This window comes from Vulpes vulpes, chromosome 12 (genome assembly GCF_048418805.1).
Source record: "Vulpes vulpes isolate BD-2025 chromosome 12, VulVul3, whole genome shotgun sequence".
NCBI classification, from domain to species: Eukaryota; Metazoa; Chordata; class Mammalia; order Carnivora; family Canidae; genus Vulpes; species Vulpes vulpes.
Genome location: NC_132791.1, coordinates 54487909 through 54504785, shown reverse-complemented (window position 1 = coordinate 54504785; position 16877 = coordinate 54487909). Strand labels below are relative to the sequence as shown.

Here is a 16877-nt window from a genome sequence, read left to right as displayed (position 1 = left end):
GCCCTCAACTATGGATAGGCAACCCATAATACTGATATAGAGGAAAAGCCTTCAAGGACAGAGGCACACAAAGAGAAAAACAGAAACACACAAATATACAAAATGACTCCAGAGAAAATAGTAAATAATACATTCAGGAAAAGGGAAACATGAAAGAGACATAAAAGATCAATCAAGAAATGCCAGTTACTAACAAAAAGAATTCAAGAGAGAGAAGACAGAGAAAAACAGAGAACCAGAGAAAGCAGAAAATTTACCAGAACTGAAAGACAAGCTAGTGCTAGAGCTATACTAAAGTTCAAGGACCAATGGGCAGGTATAAACTCACGGCAGGAGATAAATATGCCCAAAATTGATAAATCAAGAAATAGCTGCATTAAGTATACTGCTTAATAATGTGCAGATACATAACAAAAGAAATAGGCAAGAGTTAAAACAATATTCTTGGGAAATAAGAACAGGGACGACAGTGATAGGATGGAGTTCATTTCTTTTTCATTATTAGATTTCTTGGCATGTTTTGTTTCTTAACCATGTATGTAAATGTACTTTTCGGATTAAAAGAAACACCATATACATGAATGAATGAGCTGATCAATTAGTTTTTCATGAATTTCTTAAGTATATTTGTGACTACTACAAGTTCATGTGTCATGGGTCAGAGACAATTCACTATCATTAGTATAATGATCCACTGAAGACATTAGCTTTAGAGTTTTGGTGTCTAAGGCTATGTATATGACCTCAGAGTGTATCAAATGCAAAGAAGGTAAAGAAATTCATTATACAATAATGCTTCTCATCATATGCAATTTTACGTTGCCATTAGCAATATAGAACTAACAGGGCTCTCTTCTCCCCTAATGATTATTCCCTAATTCATGGTAAGTATGAATTTTTAGTCATCTGACCCTTTATTGTTCCTGACTGACCCTAAAGAATGAAAGATTCCTTTAGTTGGAAGAGAACAGTGGACCTGATTTAGTTTTCTTTGATATGCATGAAGTTAAGAGTCCAAGAACCTCATCTTTGCCAGATGGCTCCTAATTAAACATGCTTCCTGTTGCTCTAGGTTTCATGGTTTCTGCATGCATGTGAATCATTTCCTTCCTCCTCTCAACTACCCCAAACTCATTTATTCATCTGGTCTCAGATAATCACATACTTTAAAAATGATCCAATTGCTAATTTTTAATAATAATTTAAAAATTAAGTATGACAGATTCTCATTATTTACAGTAAGGTTCTACAAAGCTGATGCAAACAAAGAATTAGCAAACACTGAATCACTGTTCCTAGGGTTCCTAACATATGGTTAGGTTCCTGTGAGTCTCTCATCAACATTTTTGTCAGCCTTTCAATACATAACCTTGTTTTATGTGAGTTTCTGTTTAAAGACACCTTATTTACTACACTACTGATTCATTAACACTGAATTCATAGCCAATAGCACTATGACTCGTGCCTGAACCTTACATGTAATTTCTCTGAGGGCACATTATGGCTTGCTTGTACTTAGTAGGAATATTACAGCATTTCAGCAGTATACTGCCAAACCACTGGGGATTCTTTTATTTTTACTTATGTTTTTAAAAAAGCCTTTACTCATTTATTCATGAGAGCCACAGAAAGAGAGGCAGACACAGGCAGTAGGAGAAGTAGGCCCCCCGTGGGCAGCCTGATATAGGACTTGATTCCAGGACACTGAGACCACAACCCAAGCCAAAGATAGACAACCACTGAGCCACCCAGGTGTGCACTGGGGGTGATTTTTGACAGCAAAATCACTAACAAAAAGCACAAAATGCAAAAAAAAAAAAAAAAAAAAAAAAAAAAAGACAAACCACAAAACCCTGCCTCTAAAAAGATGTCAAGTAGGGTATGTGTTTACAGAATAAGAGCTGAAACAAAAAGGCAAATCACTGTCTTTTTCAACCTCATCAAGGAATGTTATCATGCTACTCAAATTTTTCACTGAACATCCAATTCCAGCTGACTTGTAAAGAGCTTGGAAGTCACCACTTTAATCCTCATAAGAAAAAGGCTGAACAAATTGAAAATCAATGACTTTGCTTAGCTACATCACAGCTAAGGTTTGCACATGTTACAACTGATCATAAAAGCACTGTGAGTATAATATGAGGCTATAAATAAATTTCAGCAAGTACGTGAATTCACAAATAATCTATACATAATGAAAATAAACATATATATTAAAGTACTTCTTAAAAAAGGTACTTCTGACAAACTTCTTAATAAAAATTTAAAAGTTTATAAAGTACTTTAAGTTTTATTTATTTATTTGAGGGGGAAGCAGGAGGCAAGGGAGAAGCAGATTTCCTGTTAAGTGTGGAGCTTAACACGGAGCCGGATCTCAAGACCCTGATATCATGACCTGAAGTCAGATAACCCACCTGAGCCACTCATGCGCCCCTTATAAAGTATTCTTAAGAATTTGTAAGAATGTTTAACTGACTTACTTAGGGCTTTCATATTTGTACAATGACTGAAGTGAAAGAAACTAATAAAAAGGGACGCCTGGGGTGGCTCAGCAATTGAGAGCCTGCCTTCAGCCCAGGGTGTGATCCTGGGATCCCGAGATTGAGTCCCACATCAGGCTCCCCGCAGGAAGCCTGCTTCTCCCTTTACCTCTGTCCCTCTGCCTCTCTCTCTGTGTCTCTCATGAATAAAAAAAAAAAAAAAAAAAAAAAAGAATCTAACAAAAAAGCAAAGGTACACAAACATGACACTCATTTTCAATGATTTTATGACTCATATATATTGTAAATTCTAGGCAATACTAAAATTCTAATGCTAGGCCATATTATTCTCTAATAACAAACCAATTAACTCATAGGTATTCAAAATTCTTTTGAATAAAAACTTTATAACCGGGGCAGCCTGGGTGGCTCAGCGGTTTAGCACCGCCTTCAGCCCAGGGCGTGATCCTGGAGACTGAGGATCGAGTCCCACGTCAGGCTCCTTGTATGGAGCCTGCTTCTCCCTCTGCCTGTGTCTCTGCCTCTCTTTCTCTCTCTCTGTGTGTGTGTGGGGGGGGAGTCTCTATGAATAATAAGTAAAATTAAAAAAAAAAAAAAACCTAACCTAAGAGCAAGATCAGCATTCTATTAAGAATTAATTTTCTGACAATCTTTACTATTCTGATAATTTCAGCTAGGTCTATAATGAGTTTCCACAGACCTCAAATAGGGACTCTTGGCCTTTTTCCACAAAGCTAGTGACTGTAGAAGAAACTATCAATCCATTAATGTAAATAACTGTTCCAAGTACAAGGGCAAAAGACTCGCTGCTTTGTAATACTGCAAAATGTGAAACTCAGAATACAGCAAGATTCTTTTAGGCATGTAAGCAAAAAGAATTGTTCAAACATATATTTGTAATAATTACAGTCTAAACTCAATAGAACGATTTGAATAAAATAAAGCTTTTAAGAATTATTAACAAAATACCCAATCATTCATAACACATTTCTTTTTTTTTTTTTCCATAACATATTTCTCTTAAAGTTTTATTATCCACTTCAGGAAAAGCTGAACTCTTAAGAATCCTTGGTTGAACTTTAAAGCAACTACAGATTACATTTAGAAATTCGAAAGATGAAAACTATTCATACTTTTCAAAAACCACTTATATCCACGACAAAGGCATATTTTATAGGTTTCTCAGAGAAATCACTCTAGAATTCTTTTTTCCAAATTATGTAAAGTAAAATTTTCCAACTATGTAAATAGAAATAACTGGGCTACAAGAGAATGTATGAAGGTCAAAACTGTCGTAAACCATGAGAAATACATAAATAACCATTATACCCAGCTAATAATGTTTTAAATTATGGTATTAGGTTCAACATGTCTTGGTTTCAATAAAGCATAAGAACTTCTCCCATTCTCTCTCAAGAATTTCCAAGCCCAGAACCTCTTTATTCCAAAGTAAAAATATTCTCAAACGTTAACTCTGACATCCTCTCTCAGGGTTGTACAGCTGCAACTGTACAATGCAGGACTGCAAATGTAACTAGCATTGTAGTGGTAGAGGTTTGGTCATTTTTCTCCTTGAAAACAGTTTCAACAAATAATTCCCAAAGAGACTGTGAAATAAAAATGCTAGGCTCTAGACCTACTGATTTGAAATCTAGGAGTTTGGGAAACAGTTCTTGTTACGTTTGTCTAGTTATTAGCTAAGCCACCATATTTTTCTTTTTTAATCAGAGGTTTTTAATGTAATTTAAGTTCCAAATAAATTCAATTTGAGTTTTAACTAAATCAATTTGAGTATTAACCAAATGAGGTTTTGCAATTATATTTCAATTCAGCATGTTTTTACATAAAAATATTGATTAAAAAATATCTGAGTAAAGAGCTTGGAAGTCATCACTTTAATCCTCACAAGAAAAAGGCTGAACAAATTGAAAATCAATGACTTTTCACAAAATTTAGGTCAGAGGATAAATCATCACCCTGAAAACTAAACAACAATCACAGTTGAGACCACCTTTCCTGAAGCAGATGCTTCTAGGGCCAATAACTGGTAGGAATGCTTAAATAGCAATTGACTAATTGGTGTCACAATGAATATGAACTACCACTGAGTGATTAAAAAACTCCTTGGGAAAAAAAAAAAAAAAAAAAAAAAAAACTCCTTGGGTGTCAGTCTTAGGAAGACTGCCACATTTTCAGAATCAGGCCATACCATCAGATTTCCATAATGAAGATCAAAGAAACATCCTTTTGTGTTTCAGACAGAGGAAGCATAACAATTCTTAAGTGCACCTAGGGCATCCTCCAAAACAAACATCTACTCTCCAAGGGTCCAAGTCCATATAAACCAGTCTTGTCTGACCTAAGAAACGGGCAATTAGACAACTCCAATTGCTACTAACCTTCCTCACTCATCCATGAAGAACAAAATAAAGGCCAAGAAACACTTCTGAAGGTCAAAACCCTGGAATTTAAGCTCACTAAAAAGAACTAATATTTAATCACAAAATTATAGAACACTTCCTCCCCCATTTCCACCACCTCACCACCAGACCATTTCAACAAAAAAATTGCTAAAAGACAATAAAAACACAGTCTGAAGAGACAAAGAAAGCATCAGAATCAAACTCAGATCTAATGTACAGATTTTGTTATTATCAGGGAACTGAAAATAATCATGATTATTATGTAAATGGCTCTTATGAATAAAGTAGATAACATGAAAGAGCAAAGAGATGGAAACTCTGACTCCAAAGAGAATGTTGGAAATCAAAAACACCAACAGGAATGAAATATGTCCTCCATAGGCTCATCAGCAGACAGAACACATCTGAGGGAAAAAATCACTGAGCTTAAATATATGTCAGTGGGAATTTCCCAAATTAAAAAGCAAAGAGAATAAAGGATGAAAAAAATTGGAACAGAATATCAAAGAATTGTGGGAAAACTACAATTTCCCATACATATAATGGGAATACCAAATGAACAGAGAAAGAAAACAGATAAAATACAGGATAATGGCTGAGAATTTTGAACAAATAATAACAGCAAACAAACCAAAGATTCAAGAAGCCTATGAAGCACCAACCAAGATAAATATCAAAAAATCCCCCACCCTGAAATATTTAGGTATTAATATTTTAAAATATACAAGATCTGGGGTGCCTGGTTGGTTCAGCCAGTTAAGCATCCAATTTTTTTTTTTGAAGATTTTATTTATTTATTCATGAGAGACACAGAGAGAGGGGCAGAGATATGCATAGGCAGAGGGAGAAGCAGCTCCATGCAGGAGGCCCGATGCCGGACTCCATCCCGGGACTCTGGGATCATGCCCTGAGCCAAAGGCAGACACTCAACCACTGAGCCACCCAGGCATCCCTAAGCGTCCAATTCTTGATACTGGCTCAGGTCATGATCTCAGGGTCATGAGATCAAGCCGACATCAAGATAGGCACTGGGTGTGGAGCTTAAGATTCTCTCTCTCCCTCTGTCCCTCTCCTCTCCCTCTCAAAAGTAAAGATCTAAAGGGCCTACAAAACTCTAAGAAATCAAAGAATATCTAAAGAAACAGAGAGATATTTCATATTCATGGATAGAAGACTCACTGTCACTAAGATGCCAATTTTTCCCAATACGATCTAGAAATTCAATACAATCTCAATCAAAATAGCAAGTTACTTTGCAGATATCAACAAAATTATTCTGAATTTTATATGAAGAGGCGAAAGACCCAGAACAACCAACAGAACATTGAAAGGAAAGAACAAAGTTTGTAGGCTCTTACTTAACTTTAAGAATTAATCTAGGGGCACCTGGGGCTGCTCAGTGAAGTGTCTGACTCTTGATTTTGACTCCGGTCATGATCTCAGAGTGGTGAGATCAAGCCCTGTGTCTGGCTCGGTGCTCAGCACAGAGTCTGCTTGAAATTCTCTCTATCCCTCTCCCTCTGCCCCTCCTCCCAACTGCATGGATACACACATACATGTGACTTCTCTTTAAAAAAAATTAATCTTAAAAAAATTGTTCTAAATTCCCTCTAGAAATTCTGAGGGAATACATTTTTATTTTCCATTTACTTCATCTATAAGAAACATTCATTATAATGCTCTGATTTAATTATAAATGGCACCTCAAATATAATAATCTGAATTCTCAAGATACAGGTATGAACAAATAAAATTATGAATAATTCTACATATAGTTCATATATAAAGAGCAAAGATGCCAATGAACTAAAGAAACACATTGATTAAAAATATATTACTGAATTAGTGTTTAGTGTATATAGTTTCAGTGTTGTAAGATGCAAAAGTTCTAGAGTTTTGCTATACATACTTAACACCATTGAACTGTATAGTTAATGATTAAGATGTTCTAGTTAATGTTATATGGGGTTTCTTTACAACTACAAAATGTTAATACTTTATTACAGTATTTGTTAGCATGCTTTATTCAGTAACTTAGGAAAGGCCTGAAGTTAATATGCTAACATATAAAAATAACAGAAATATCAGCTTCAATATAATTTTCATTTGTACAAATTATTTCCCCCTTTCAAGACAAAAAAAGAGAGAATATAGGTTGAAATTTTTCTCTAATTTGTTTTTCTTTACATTTCCCCTAAACATGACTTTAATGAACAAAAATGGAAGATTTTTAACCTTACTTTTAATGCCTTTTATCCTAATAATTATATATAAAAGATGAAGGACTAGTAAATTTCAGTAAATTTCATCTTTCTCCATAATTGAGTTCAGTGGATGACTATTACACAACAGCTATAAAGTAAACTCTTTAAATTTAAATAAATTAAAAACATGACAGAACACTCCATATTGGTTATCTTTACCAAGCAATTTCCATTTAATGCTTACCTATAATTCAATTTCAAAAATTACATAGACTATTGTTGAGGCAATGACGTATCTCGTTTTTAGAGAAGGTAAAAAAGACACCAGGTTTACTTTCACTGTGGTTTACTTTTAACACAATATAAGAAAAACAAAAATAAAAAATAAGCAAAGTTGAAAACATACATGAGTTTTCTCTGTCAAATTTACTAAATACACCACTCCATAGTTATCTCCATTAACAAAAGGTATGTGTGTCGGTATGTGTGTGAATGTGTGTATGTGTGTATGACATCCCTAAAGTTTCAATGTAATAATCCTCAAACAGCACAAGCTAAAGCAGGCTCTCACTTCAAAACATAATAATCCATTTAAACCAAACAGGAAGATCCCTGCCCCAATATGTGACCACACAGTTGTCAGTAAACAAATACGTAACCCGTTTTTCTAAAAATGAGATACATAAACTACCGGTAATAATAAACCTTAATTAGTGCACTTAACCAGTCTCTAGGAGCCCAAGAGAGAGGACAAAGCACGTTTCTGGGGAAACAAGACCTCCTCTAGTCATATTTGCTTCTGTAATGGTTTGGTACTAAAAACCATACCACTGATGAATCCCAAATGTGCCTGGGTCCCTAGGACATTCAATATTTAATAACATAGAAGTGGTCTACTGAATTACACCCTCTTTTGACCTGGGACAGGATATTTTAAGAATTAAATTTTATTAGAGAAAGCTAAAGAAAATAAATAAATCTTCCTGTGCACACTGGAGACAAGTCTAAATCATGAAAAGCTGGAGAATGTGTACCTGAATTCATTTAGGGCATCAACTATTCGATTATATGCCAAACTCCTCTGACTGGCATCAGCTGATCTCCGGCTCATTTTCATAGCCTTGAAAGCAAAGAAATAGTTTAACTCTTACAATGATCACCGACAAAAAAAAAAAAAAATGGAAGAAAAAAAGTGAAAGACAAAGTCACTTTTTTTTTCTAAAACATTCTACCATCATATAAAGGTGGCACATTATATTTATAGTGGCTTTCTTTTTTGCATTTTTTATCATTAACAATTATAACAAAATCCAAATTTTTCAAATGTTAAATCTCTTACTGTAACTGTCAAATGACAATATCAACACAAAAATAAACTGATGCTGAGAGTTTCTGGGTTACATAAAACTTTTTTTTTTTTTTTTTACACATACAGAGCAAGACACAATGATATCTCAGTAATAACAGCTCATGGCTTTCTCCAGTATTTCACAGATGAAGTCAAGTAAGCCTTGTCAAGTAAACATTTTTAAAAATCTAAAACATAAGGATTCTAAGGAAAGATATCTCAAGTTATTAATAATATTTGCTTTCCTAAAAACATATTTAGCCAAGGTTGAGAGGCCTTGGTTTAGGCAGAAAAAAGGGAATCAAGATTAGGATTATGAATGTCAAAAAGAACTTTGTAGTTTTTTAGACTTTTTCAAAGAGAATGGACTTCTGTATTCCTTATGTAATTAAAAATATTTTAAATATACATATAAGAAGTCAGACTTTAAGGCTAGAATTCATGTTCATGCACATCTAACAGCTTCATACGGTAAAAATGAAACTTATTTTGTTTTTACAAACTGTTGAGATTCCCAATTTATTAAAAAAGTGAATATTCTTTAGCTAGAATTAAACCCTATTCTTAATTTTACCAGCAGTAAAAATTTAAATTTAGAGTATAAGTCTCAAAAGGTAGCACACGCTTCAAAATAATTCCCAAGGCACCCAGAAATAAAATCCATGTATTTTGATTAAAACAACAACAATAAAAACAACAAATAAGTGATAACTGTGAAAACTGGCCCTAAAAGAAAACTTCTTTGGGTGGTCTGGTATTTACTATATTTCATCATTAATTAACAGCTATAAAACTTTTTAAATTAAGTCCTATTTATTTATATAAAGGTATTCATTAAGCTTTATCTTTCAGCTACAATAAAAAACGAGATGTTAAACTTATTGAACAAATATCCAAACAACTCTAAGTACTGCAATGTATGCTTTTAGGTTATAAAATGTCAAAGATGAGGGGATCCCTGGGTGGCTGGCTCAGTGGTTTAGCGCCTGCCTTTGGCCCAGTGCATGATCCTAGAATCCCAGAATCGAGTCCCGCATCGGGCTCTCTGCATGGAGCCTGCTTCTCCCTCTGCCTGTGTCTCTGCCTCTCTCTCTCTCTGTGTGTCTCTCATGAATAAATAAAATCTTTTTAAAAAAATAAATAAAATAAAATAAAATGTCAAAGAATTAAAACATTTAAAAAGTAGTATGAGTTTTATATTGCCTGAATATTTCAAGTCTTATACAATATTTCAAAAAATTCTCCCCGTAACTCAAAAGGTCAGTTCAGTGGCAGCTAAACATTATGTGTATTGACTTTGACATCAGATTACAAAAAGGAACAGCAGCCAACTGAAGAAAACATCAACAAGTTCTAACTTCTGAAAAAGTAAGTGAAAATGGCCTTCACTCATTTGTTTGGTAAAAACGTATTACTGATGATCTATTTGTCCTCTGATGGATTTAATGTGAATAACAAACATCAGTGTATTCTCTAGAGGTGGATGAGCCTCAGTCACTGCTGACTTATCCTCTGCTTTCTAGATCATTCAAATTGGTCTTCCTCTCTCTAGCCTCCTATTCCACTGTCTTCTAAAAAATGTACTGCTATATTAGTCTTCCTAAAGCACAATTCAGAGACAGTTTTAACAACAAACTTAAAACTTCTGGCAAGCATTCTAGATTCTTTGTGGTCTGGTTCCCATTAATTCTGCCAGCCATACCACCCACTACCCCCCTCTTGTATCCTTTCCCTTCCATATACTGTCAAAGGGATTAAGATTTTACCCCACTGATTCATTACTTTAACTTCCTGGGAATCTTTTCTAAAAAATAATATGGAAAATTCACCAGGATCTTAACTATAGTGTAGCTATAATAGTGAAAATGTAAAAATGACCTAATAGGAAAACTGTTACCTGATTTGAGGAAATCCTCTCAAATATATTTAAGAACAATTTACAAAGCCCCTAGAAATCTGTATGTTGCAATGATGAATTTTTTAAAATAGGCATATAATTAAAATAATATGGACACAAAACAATTCCAATCAAGTGAAAATACAATATACAAAGGAAAAGACCTGGAAAGACTTTCAGCAAAATGTTACAGTTATTTTTGGGTGGGAAGTATATCAATTTTTCTAGTTTCTTGCTATATCCAATTTTCAAAGCTTTGTTTTTTAAAAATCCTATATACCCCTTTAAGATGCAGTCCAAATGAAACATCTTCTCAAAAGGAAGTCATTTTCCTTTCCTATGGAACAACTTTGCTTATCTTTTTTCTTTTCTTTTTTTTTTTTTTTTAAGATTTTACTTATTTACTTGACACACAGAGAGAGCAAGCATAAGCAGGAGGAGTGAGAGAGGGAGAAGGCGGCCCCCTGCTCCAAGACAAGGTTCGATCCTAGGATTCTCGGATCATGATTTATGCAGAAGGCAGACACTTAACCAACTGAGCCACACATGCACCCCTTTTTCAGTTGTTCTATGTTCTATCTTATATTCACAATTTTCTTTCTTGTATATAAATTTATTTTATATACTATCACCAACATGAGACACAACTTAACACTCCTACCATCTTAAAATGCTTCCTTCACTTGGCTCCTCTTAAAAAAGTATCCTATCTTGTTTTTCCTTTTACTTGAACGGCCAAATCTCATTTCCCTCGGCAGTTCTTCCTTAACTCTTCAAATTTTAACTGCTGAAATGCTCCACAAATCAAGCCTAGGATCCCCCTCTCCTTTCTTCTCTCAGTTTCATGGCTCTAATACCATCAATATGCTGATGACTACCTAATCTGGACCTTTCCCCTAAACTCTAGACTCACATAACCCACTTATCAATGTCCAAGAGGCATTTCAAACAAACACCAGACTTTCCTCCACCGAACATATTCCATCTTAATCTTTCCCATTTCAGTACTGGCAACTCTATCCTTCTTAGTACTCAAGTGAAAAATTTCAAGCCTACTTGTACTGTTCTCTTTCTCATACACCCCAATTCAGTCCATCAATTAATCTCATTAGCTCTATTTTCAAAACATATCCACAATCTAACCATTGCTCATCACTTCCATCACTAAGTTGGTTTGAGTAGCCACCATCTCTCACTGAATCACTACACCACAGCCTCCTAATTGGTTCCCACAACATCCACCTTTGCCCCTAGAAATCTATTCTTCACAAGCAGAAAGATTGATCCTCATAAATAATGTCATTCCTCTGCTTGAAACTCTCCAATGATTTCCCATCTTTCTAAAGAGTAAATGCTAGTGCTCTTACAATGGTATCCTAAAAGTCCTTACATAATCTGAAGTTACTTCTAACCCAGCCCCTTTGGTTTCCTTACTTTGCTCAAGCATCAGGGTTACTCCTAACACAAGGTCTTTGCCCCTACCTGGAGAATTTTTCCCTCATATAGTTGTGGCTCACTTCCTCCAAATTCTGTATCAAATGTCATTTTATCAGAAGCCTTCATAGCTAGACAATAAATATTAGCAGTAACTTCAGCATTCCTTATCAATCTGTTTTATTTTTCCCCACAGCATTTACTATAATCAAAAATCATGTATTTGGGGCGCCTGGTTGGCTTAATAGGTTAAGTGTCTGACTCTTGATTGTGGCTGAGGTAATGACCTCAGGGTCATGAGACAGAGCCTCAGTTTGGGCTCTACACTGGACACGGAGCCTGCTTAAGATTCTCTCTCTCCTTCTCCCTCTGCCCCCTCCCTGTTTGGCATGCATACTTGTTCTCTCTCAAAAAATAAAAATAAAAAAAAAAAAACATATATATATATATATATATATTTTTTTTTTTTAAGATTTTATTAATTTATTCATGAGAGACAGAGAGAGAGGCAGAGACACAGGTGGAAGGAGAAGCAGGCTCCATGCGGGGAACCTGACATGGGACTCGATCCCGGGTCCCCAGGATCAGGCCCTGGGAGGAAGGTGGCGCTAAACCGCTGCCCACCCGGGCTGCCCAACCTTATATATTCATTTAGTCATTTGCTGTTTCATGATATCCAGAATGCCGCTTTTTTTGCATATTATCTTCAGTTGCTAGATTAGTGCTTGCCACATTATAGGCCCTCAGACATTTATTGAACGAATGGATGAATGACTTTATATAATTTATTAGGTAGTAAGCTCCTTAAAAAGAGCTGAAGTCTATTTTCCATCTCCAGAACACTTTGCAGGGTACTTGTACTGTGGCTGTTAATTTTTCTGCCAAATGAATAAACATGATATTAAACTAGGAGACTAAGTAAGACTCAGAGGAAAATAAAAGACATAAATCCACAACGTGACTGTGCTTACCTGTTCTATTGCACTCTTTAGTTTGTTCATGTGGCTTTCAAAGAGAGGAAAATGTGAAAAAAAGAATTCATTAAATTTGTTATTTTCATCTTCATCTTTGGATAATGAAAAGATTACCCCAATTGCAATCTTCTTTTTCCTCACAATTCCTGGGTTAGGGCCACAGCTTTCATCTGACAGATTAAAGCTTTCTTCTATAGACCTTAAAAATAAATGTTTTTTTTTAATTAAAAAAAAACACACAAAAATAATTAAATTCACAATTTAACCTCCTTGCTAATTAAATGTAAACTAATTAAAGATCTTTTTCTGTTTTATCAAGTAAATTTAAAAAAGTGTATCAACTCTTAGCTCTTTGAGAAATCTACTGGCTATTCCTTCATGCTCACATTTCTATAAGAAATTTTAACAGAGTCAGATTGCGAACATTTTTGTTCAATTAGAAGTCACTAAAAAAAGAGATAACCTCCAAATCATAACTAATCTAAAAATGTCTGAATTTTAAGATTTACAGATGAGTCTGTTAGAATTCACTGTTCTATGATCTACTTGTATCTCTTCTTCTGATTCCAGAAGTAAAGTTTTAAAAATCAAAGACTAAAAAAAGAAGAAAAAAAAAATCAAAGACTAAAGGGAGTACGTAAAAGAGGAACAAGAAGCTTCATTATCTATATTGCTTAACATAAACTTAAAAAAAAAATCTTTCAAGAATGAATTAACTTGCCTAATTACAAACATGAAAAATTGAAATAACAAAACATGCAGTAAAATAATCAAACACCTGCACAAAAGAGTTAACTAAAACTATAAAACTTTTAGGAAAAAAACATTGAATTTATTAGCAATGGTTTCCTGGATATGACACCCAAAAGTACAGATAACAAAAGAAAAAAGAGATAAACTGGACTACATAAAATTAAAAACTGTTGTGTATCAAAGGACACTGTCAACAGAATGAAAAGGCCACACATGGAATGGGAAAAAATACTGCCAAGCATATGTGGTACAGGATTAATACATAGAATATATAAGGAACTCCTTTACATCAACAACAACAAAAAAAATCTAAATAAAAAATGGGCAAAACACTTGTACAGACACATGGCGAATAGCACATAAAAACATAGTATCACTAGCCATTCGGAAAATACAAATCAAAAGCACAATGAGACAATACTTCACACCCAGTAGGATGGCTATTATAAAAAATAAAAAAATTTAAAAAATAAATAAACCAGAAAATTACTGTTGGAAAGAAGGTGGAGAAATGAGAATTCTTGTGCATTTCTGTTAAGAATGTAAAAATGAAACAGCCACTGTAAAAAACAGTTTGGAATGTCCTGAAAAACTTAATCACAAAATTACCGTATCACTCAGCGATTCCACTTCTGGGTATATACCCAAAAAAATTGAAAGGAGGAACTCAAACAGGGTATTTTTATATCTATGTAGACATGAGCATTATTTGCAAAAGCCAAAAGGTCAAAGCACTCCAAATGTCCATCAACAGATAAGTGGAAAAACAAAATGTGACATATACATAAAATGGAGTATCATTCAACCCTAAAAAGGGATAAAATCCTGATACATGCTATGACATGGATGGACCTTGAAGACCTGCTAAATGAAATAAGCTACACGTAAAAGGACAAATATTGTAGGATTCCACCTAGATGAGGTTTCTAGAGTAGTCAAATTCAGAGAGACAAAAGAAAAATTTTTTGAATGGTGAATGCCAGGAACTAAGGGTAGGGAGGAATGGAGAGTTACTGTTTAATGGATATAGCTTCAGTTTGGGGAGATAAAAAAGTTCTGGACATGCATAATGATGATGGTTGCATAACAATGGGAAGGTACTTATAATGCCACTGAACTGTATGTCTAATATTGGCTAAAACTACCAGTAATTTTTAAAATGTAACACATTTAAAAAGTTTCAAGACTTAAAATACACAGAAATACAAGCCCAAGGCTCTAAAAAAGATCATTCAGAATTGTGTTTAAGGGAACTATTCAATTTTATTATAAAGTGAAGGTTCCAACTTACCATCTTGGAAATACCCCATTCTCCAAACTTGTTGTTTGGCTGCGTCGCCAACGTCGCTGGTAACTGCTGGCACAACTTCGGGTAAGTGAGGAGTTTGGAGAGGGAAACGGCGTAATAAGCAAACTGCTGAGAGATGCTGTCAAGTCGAAATAAATGCAAGTATATGTAAGCATTTAAAAATATGTCAATAACTAAGCATAAAGATAAATTTCTTTTTTTAAGATTTTATTTGAGAGAGAGCAAGAGGGAGGGAGACGGAAGAGGGAGAAAGAGAAGAGGCTTCTCACAGAGCAGGGAGCCCCCCTGCAGGGCTTGATCCCAGAACCCTGAGATCTTGACCTGAGCCAAAGGCAGGCACTTAACCAACTTAGCCACCCAGGCACCCCAAGATAAATTTCTTTTTAAGAAATTTAACAGTAGTGACTCAAATTTTCCATTTTGCTTCATGAGCTTCTAAAATTTTCATTTAAAAACTTAACATCATTGCTGGAGCAAAGTTCCAGAGGAGAAAAATCATATACTAACAGTGCATTGGCAAGAGACTTGTAGACATTCCCCTTTTTATATTCTTACCCCAACCCCCACTTCAGAAGAAAGGGCTAATTTGAAACAAAGCATTATCTCTTTGGCCATGAGATTGTCCCCTAGCTTAGTTGAACACTTAGTCTTTAAAAGATATATGATGTGATTCAGGTTTTTTTAAAAAAAATTTTAAGTTTGTCTTTAAATTCCAGTTAGTTAACATACAGTGTAATATTAGTTTCAGGTGCACAATATAGTCATTCAGAGCTTTCACAAAACATCCCTTGCTCATAACAAGTGAATGCCTTAATAATCCCCATTGCCTATTTAACCCATCCCACCCACCCACCTCCCTTCTGGTAATCATCAGTTCTCAAGAGTGTGTTTCTTGGTTTGCTTCTCTCCCTTTTCTCCCCCTTGCTCATTTGTTTTGTTTCCTAAATTCCACATGAGTGAAATCATATGGTGTTTGTCTTTCTCTCACTGTCTTATTTTGCTTATTAGCTTAATACTCTGGTTCTATCTATGTTGTTGCAAATGGAAGATTTCATTCTTTTTATGGCTGAGTACTATTCCATTATATAAACATACCAAATCTTGACCCACTCATCAGCTGATGGATACTTGGGCTATTTCCATAATTTGCTTATTGTAGATAATGCTGCTATAAACATGTACTGTAAACTATATAAATGTGCATGTATCTCTCTGAATTAGTACTTCTTTATTCTTGGAGTAAACAGTAGTACAGTTGCTGGACTGATGAGATTCCGTTTTAATGCAACAGCTATATTTTAAGAACAGAAGCTATATTTGAAAATAAGTGTTTGAATGTCATGTAAAGATGTCATTTAAAAGCACATCTTACACCTGTCACAATGGCAGAATCAAAAAAACAAAAAGAGTATTGAGAAGGATATGAAGAGAAAGGAACCCTCACACACTGTTGGTGGGAATGCAAACTAGTACAGCTACTATGGAAAGCCACTATGCAAATTAGTATAGTATGGAGGTTCCTCCAAAAACTTGTAACAGAAATATCACATGACCCAATAATTCCACTACTGGCTATTCACTCAAAGAAAACAAGAACACTCATCTAAAAAGATAAATGTACTCCTAAGTTTACTACAGCATTACTTACAATAGGCAAGAAATGGAAGCAACTGAAATGTCTACTGATAGATGAACAAATAAGGAAGATGTATACAATATTATTCAAACATATAAAAGAATGAGATCTTGTCATCTGAGACAACATGGATGGACCTAAGGATATGGTGCCAAGTACAGTAAGCCAGACAGAGAAAGACAAATACCATACAATTTCACTTATATGTGGAATCTAAAAAACAAAACCAAAAGAAAGAAAAAGATCCATTAACACAGAGAACAAACTGTTGCCAAAGAGGACAGAGTTTGATGGGAAGGGCAAAAATGGGTGAGGGGGAGCAGGAGATATAAGCTTCCAGTTATGGAATGAGTAAGTCACAGGGATAAAAAAGACAGTATAGAGAAAAGAGTCAGTGG

The 16877-nt window shown here is 34.7% G+C and overlaps 1 protein-coding gene across 9 annotated transcripts in view; it reads right to left on the bottom strand.

Moving 5' to 3' along the window:
- FNIP1 (folliculin interacting protein 1) overlaps positions 1-16877 on the bottom strand; it is a 183661-nt gene that overhangs the window by 28879 nt on the left and 137905 nt on the right. For all 9 annotated transcript variants that reach the window (XM_072731819.1, XM_072731820.1, XM_072731817.1 and 6 more), the window contains 3 exons: positions 14826-14961; positions 12779-12980; positions 8163-8248 (listed from right to left, as the gene is read on the bottom strand). In XM_072731819.1, coding sequence (XP_072587920.1) covers positions 8163-8248; positions 12779-12980; positions 14826-14961 — 424 coding nt within the window. The remainder of the gene's footprint in view (positions 1-8162; positions 8249-12778; positions 12981-14825; positions 14962-16877) is intronic.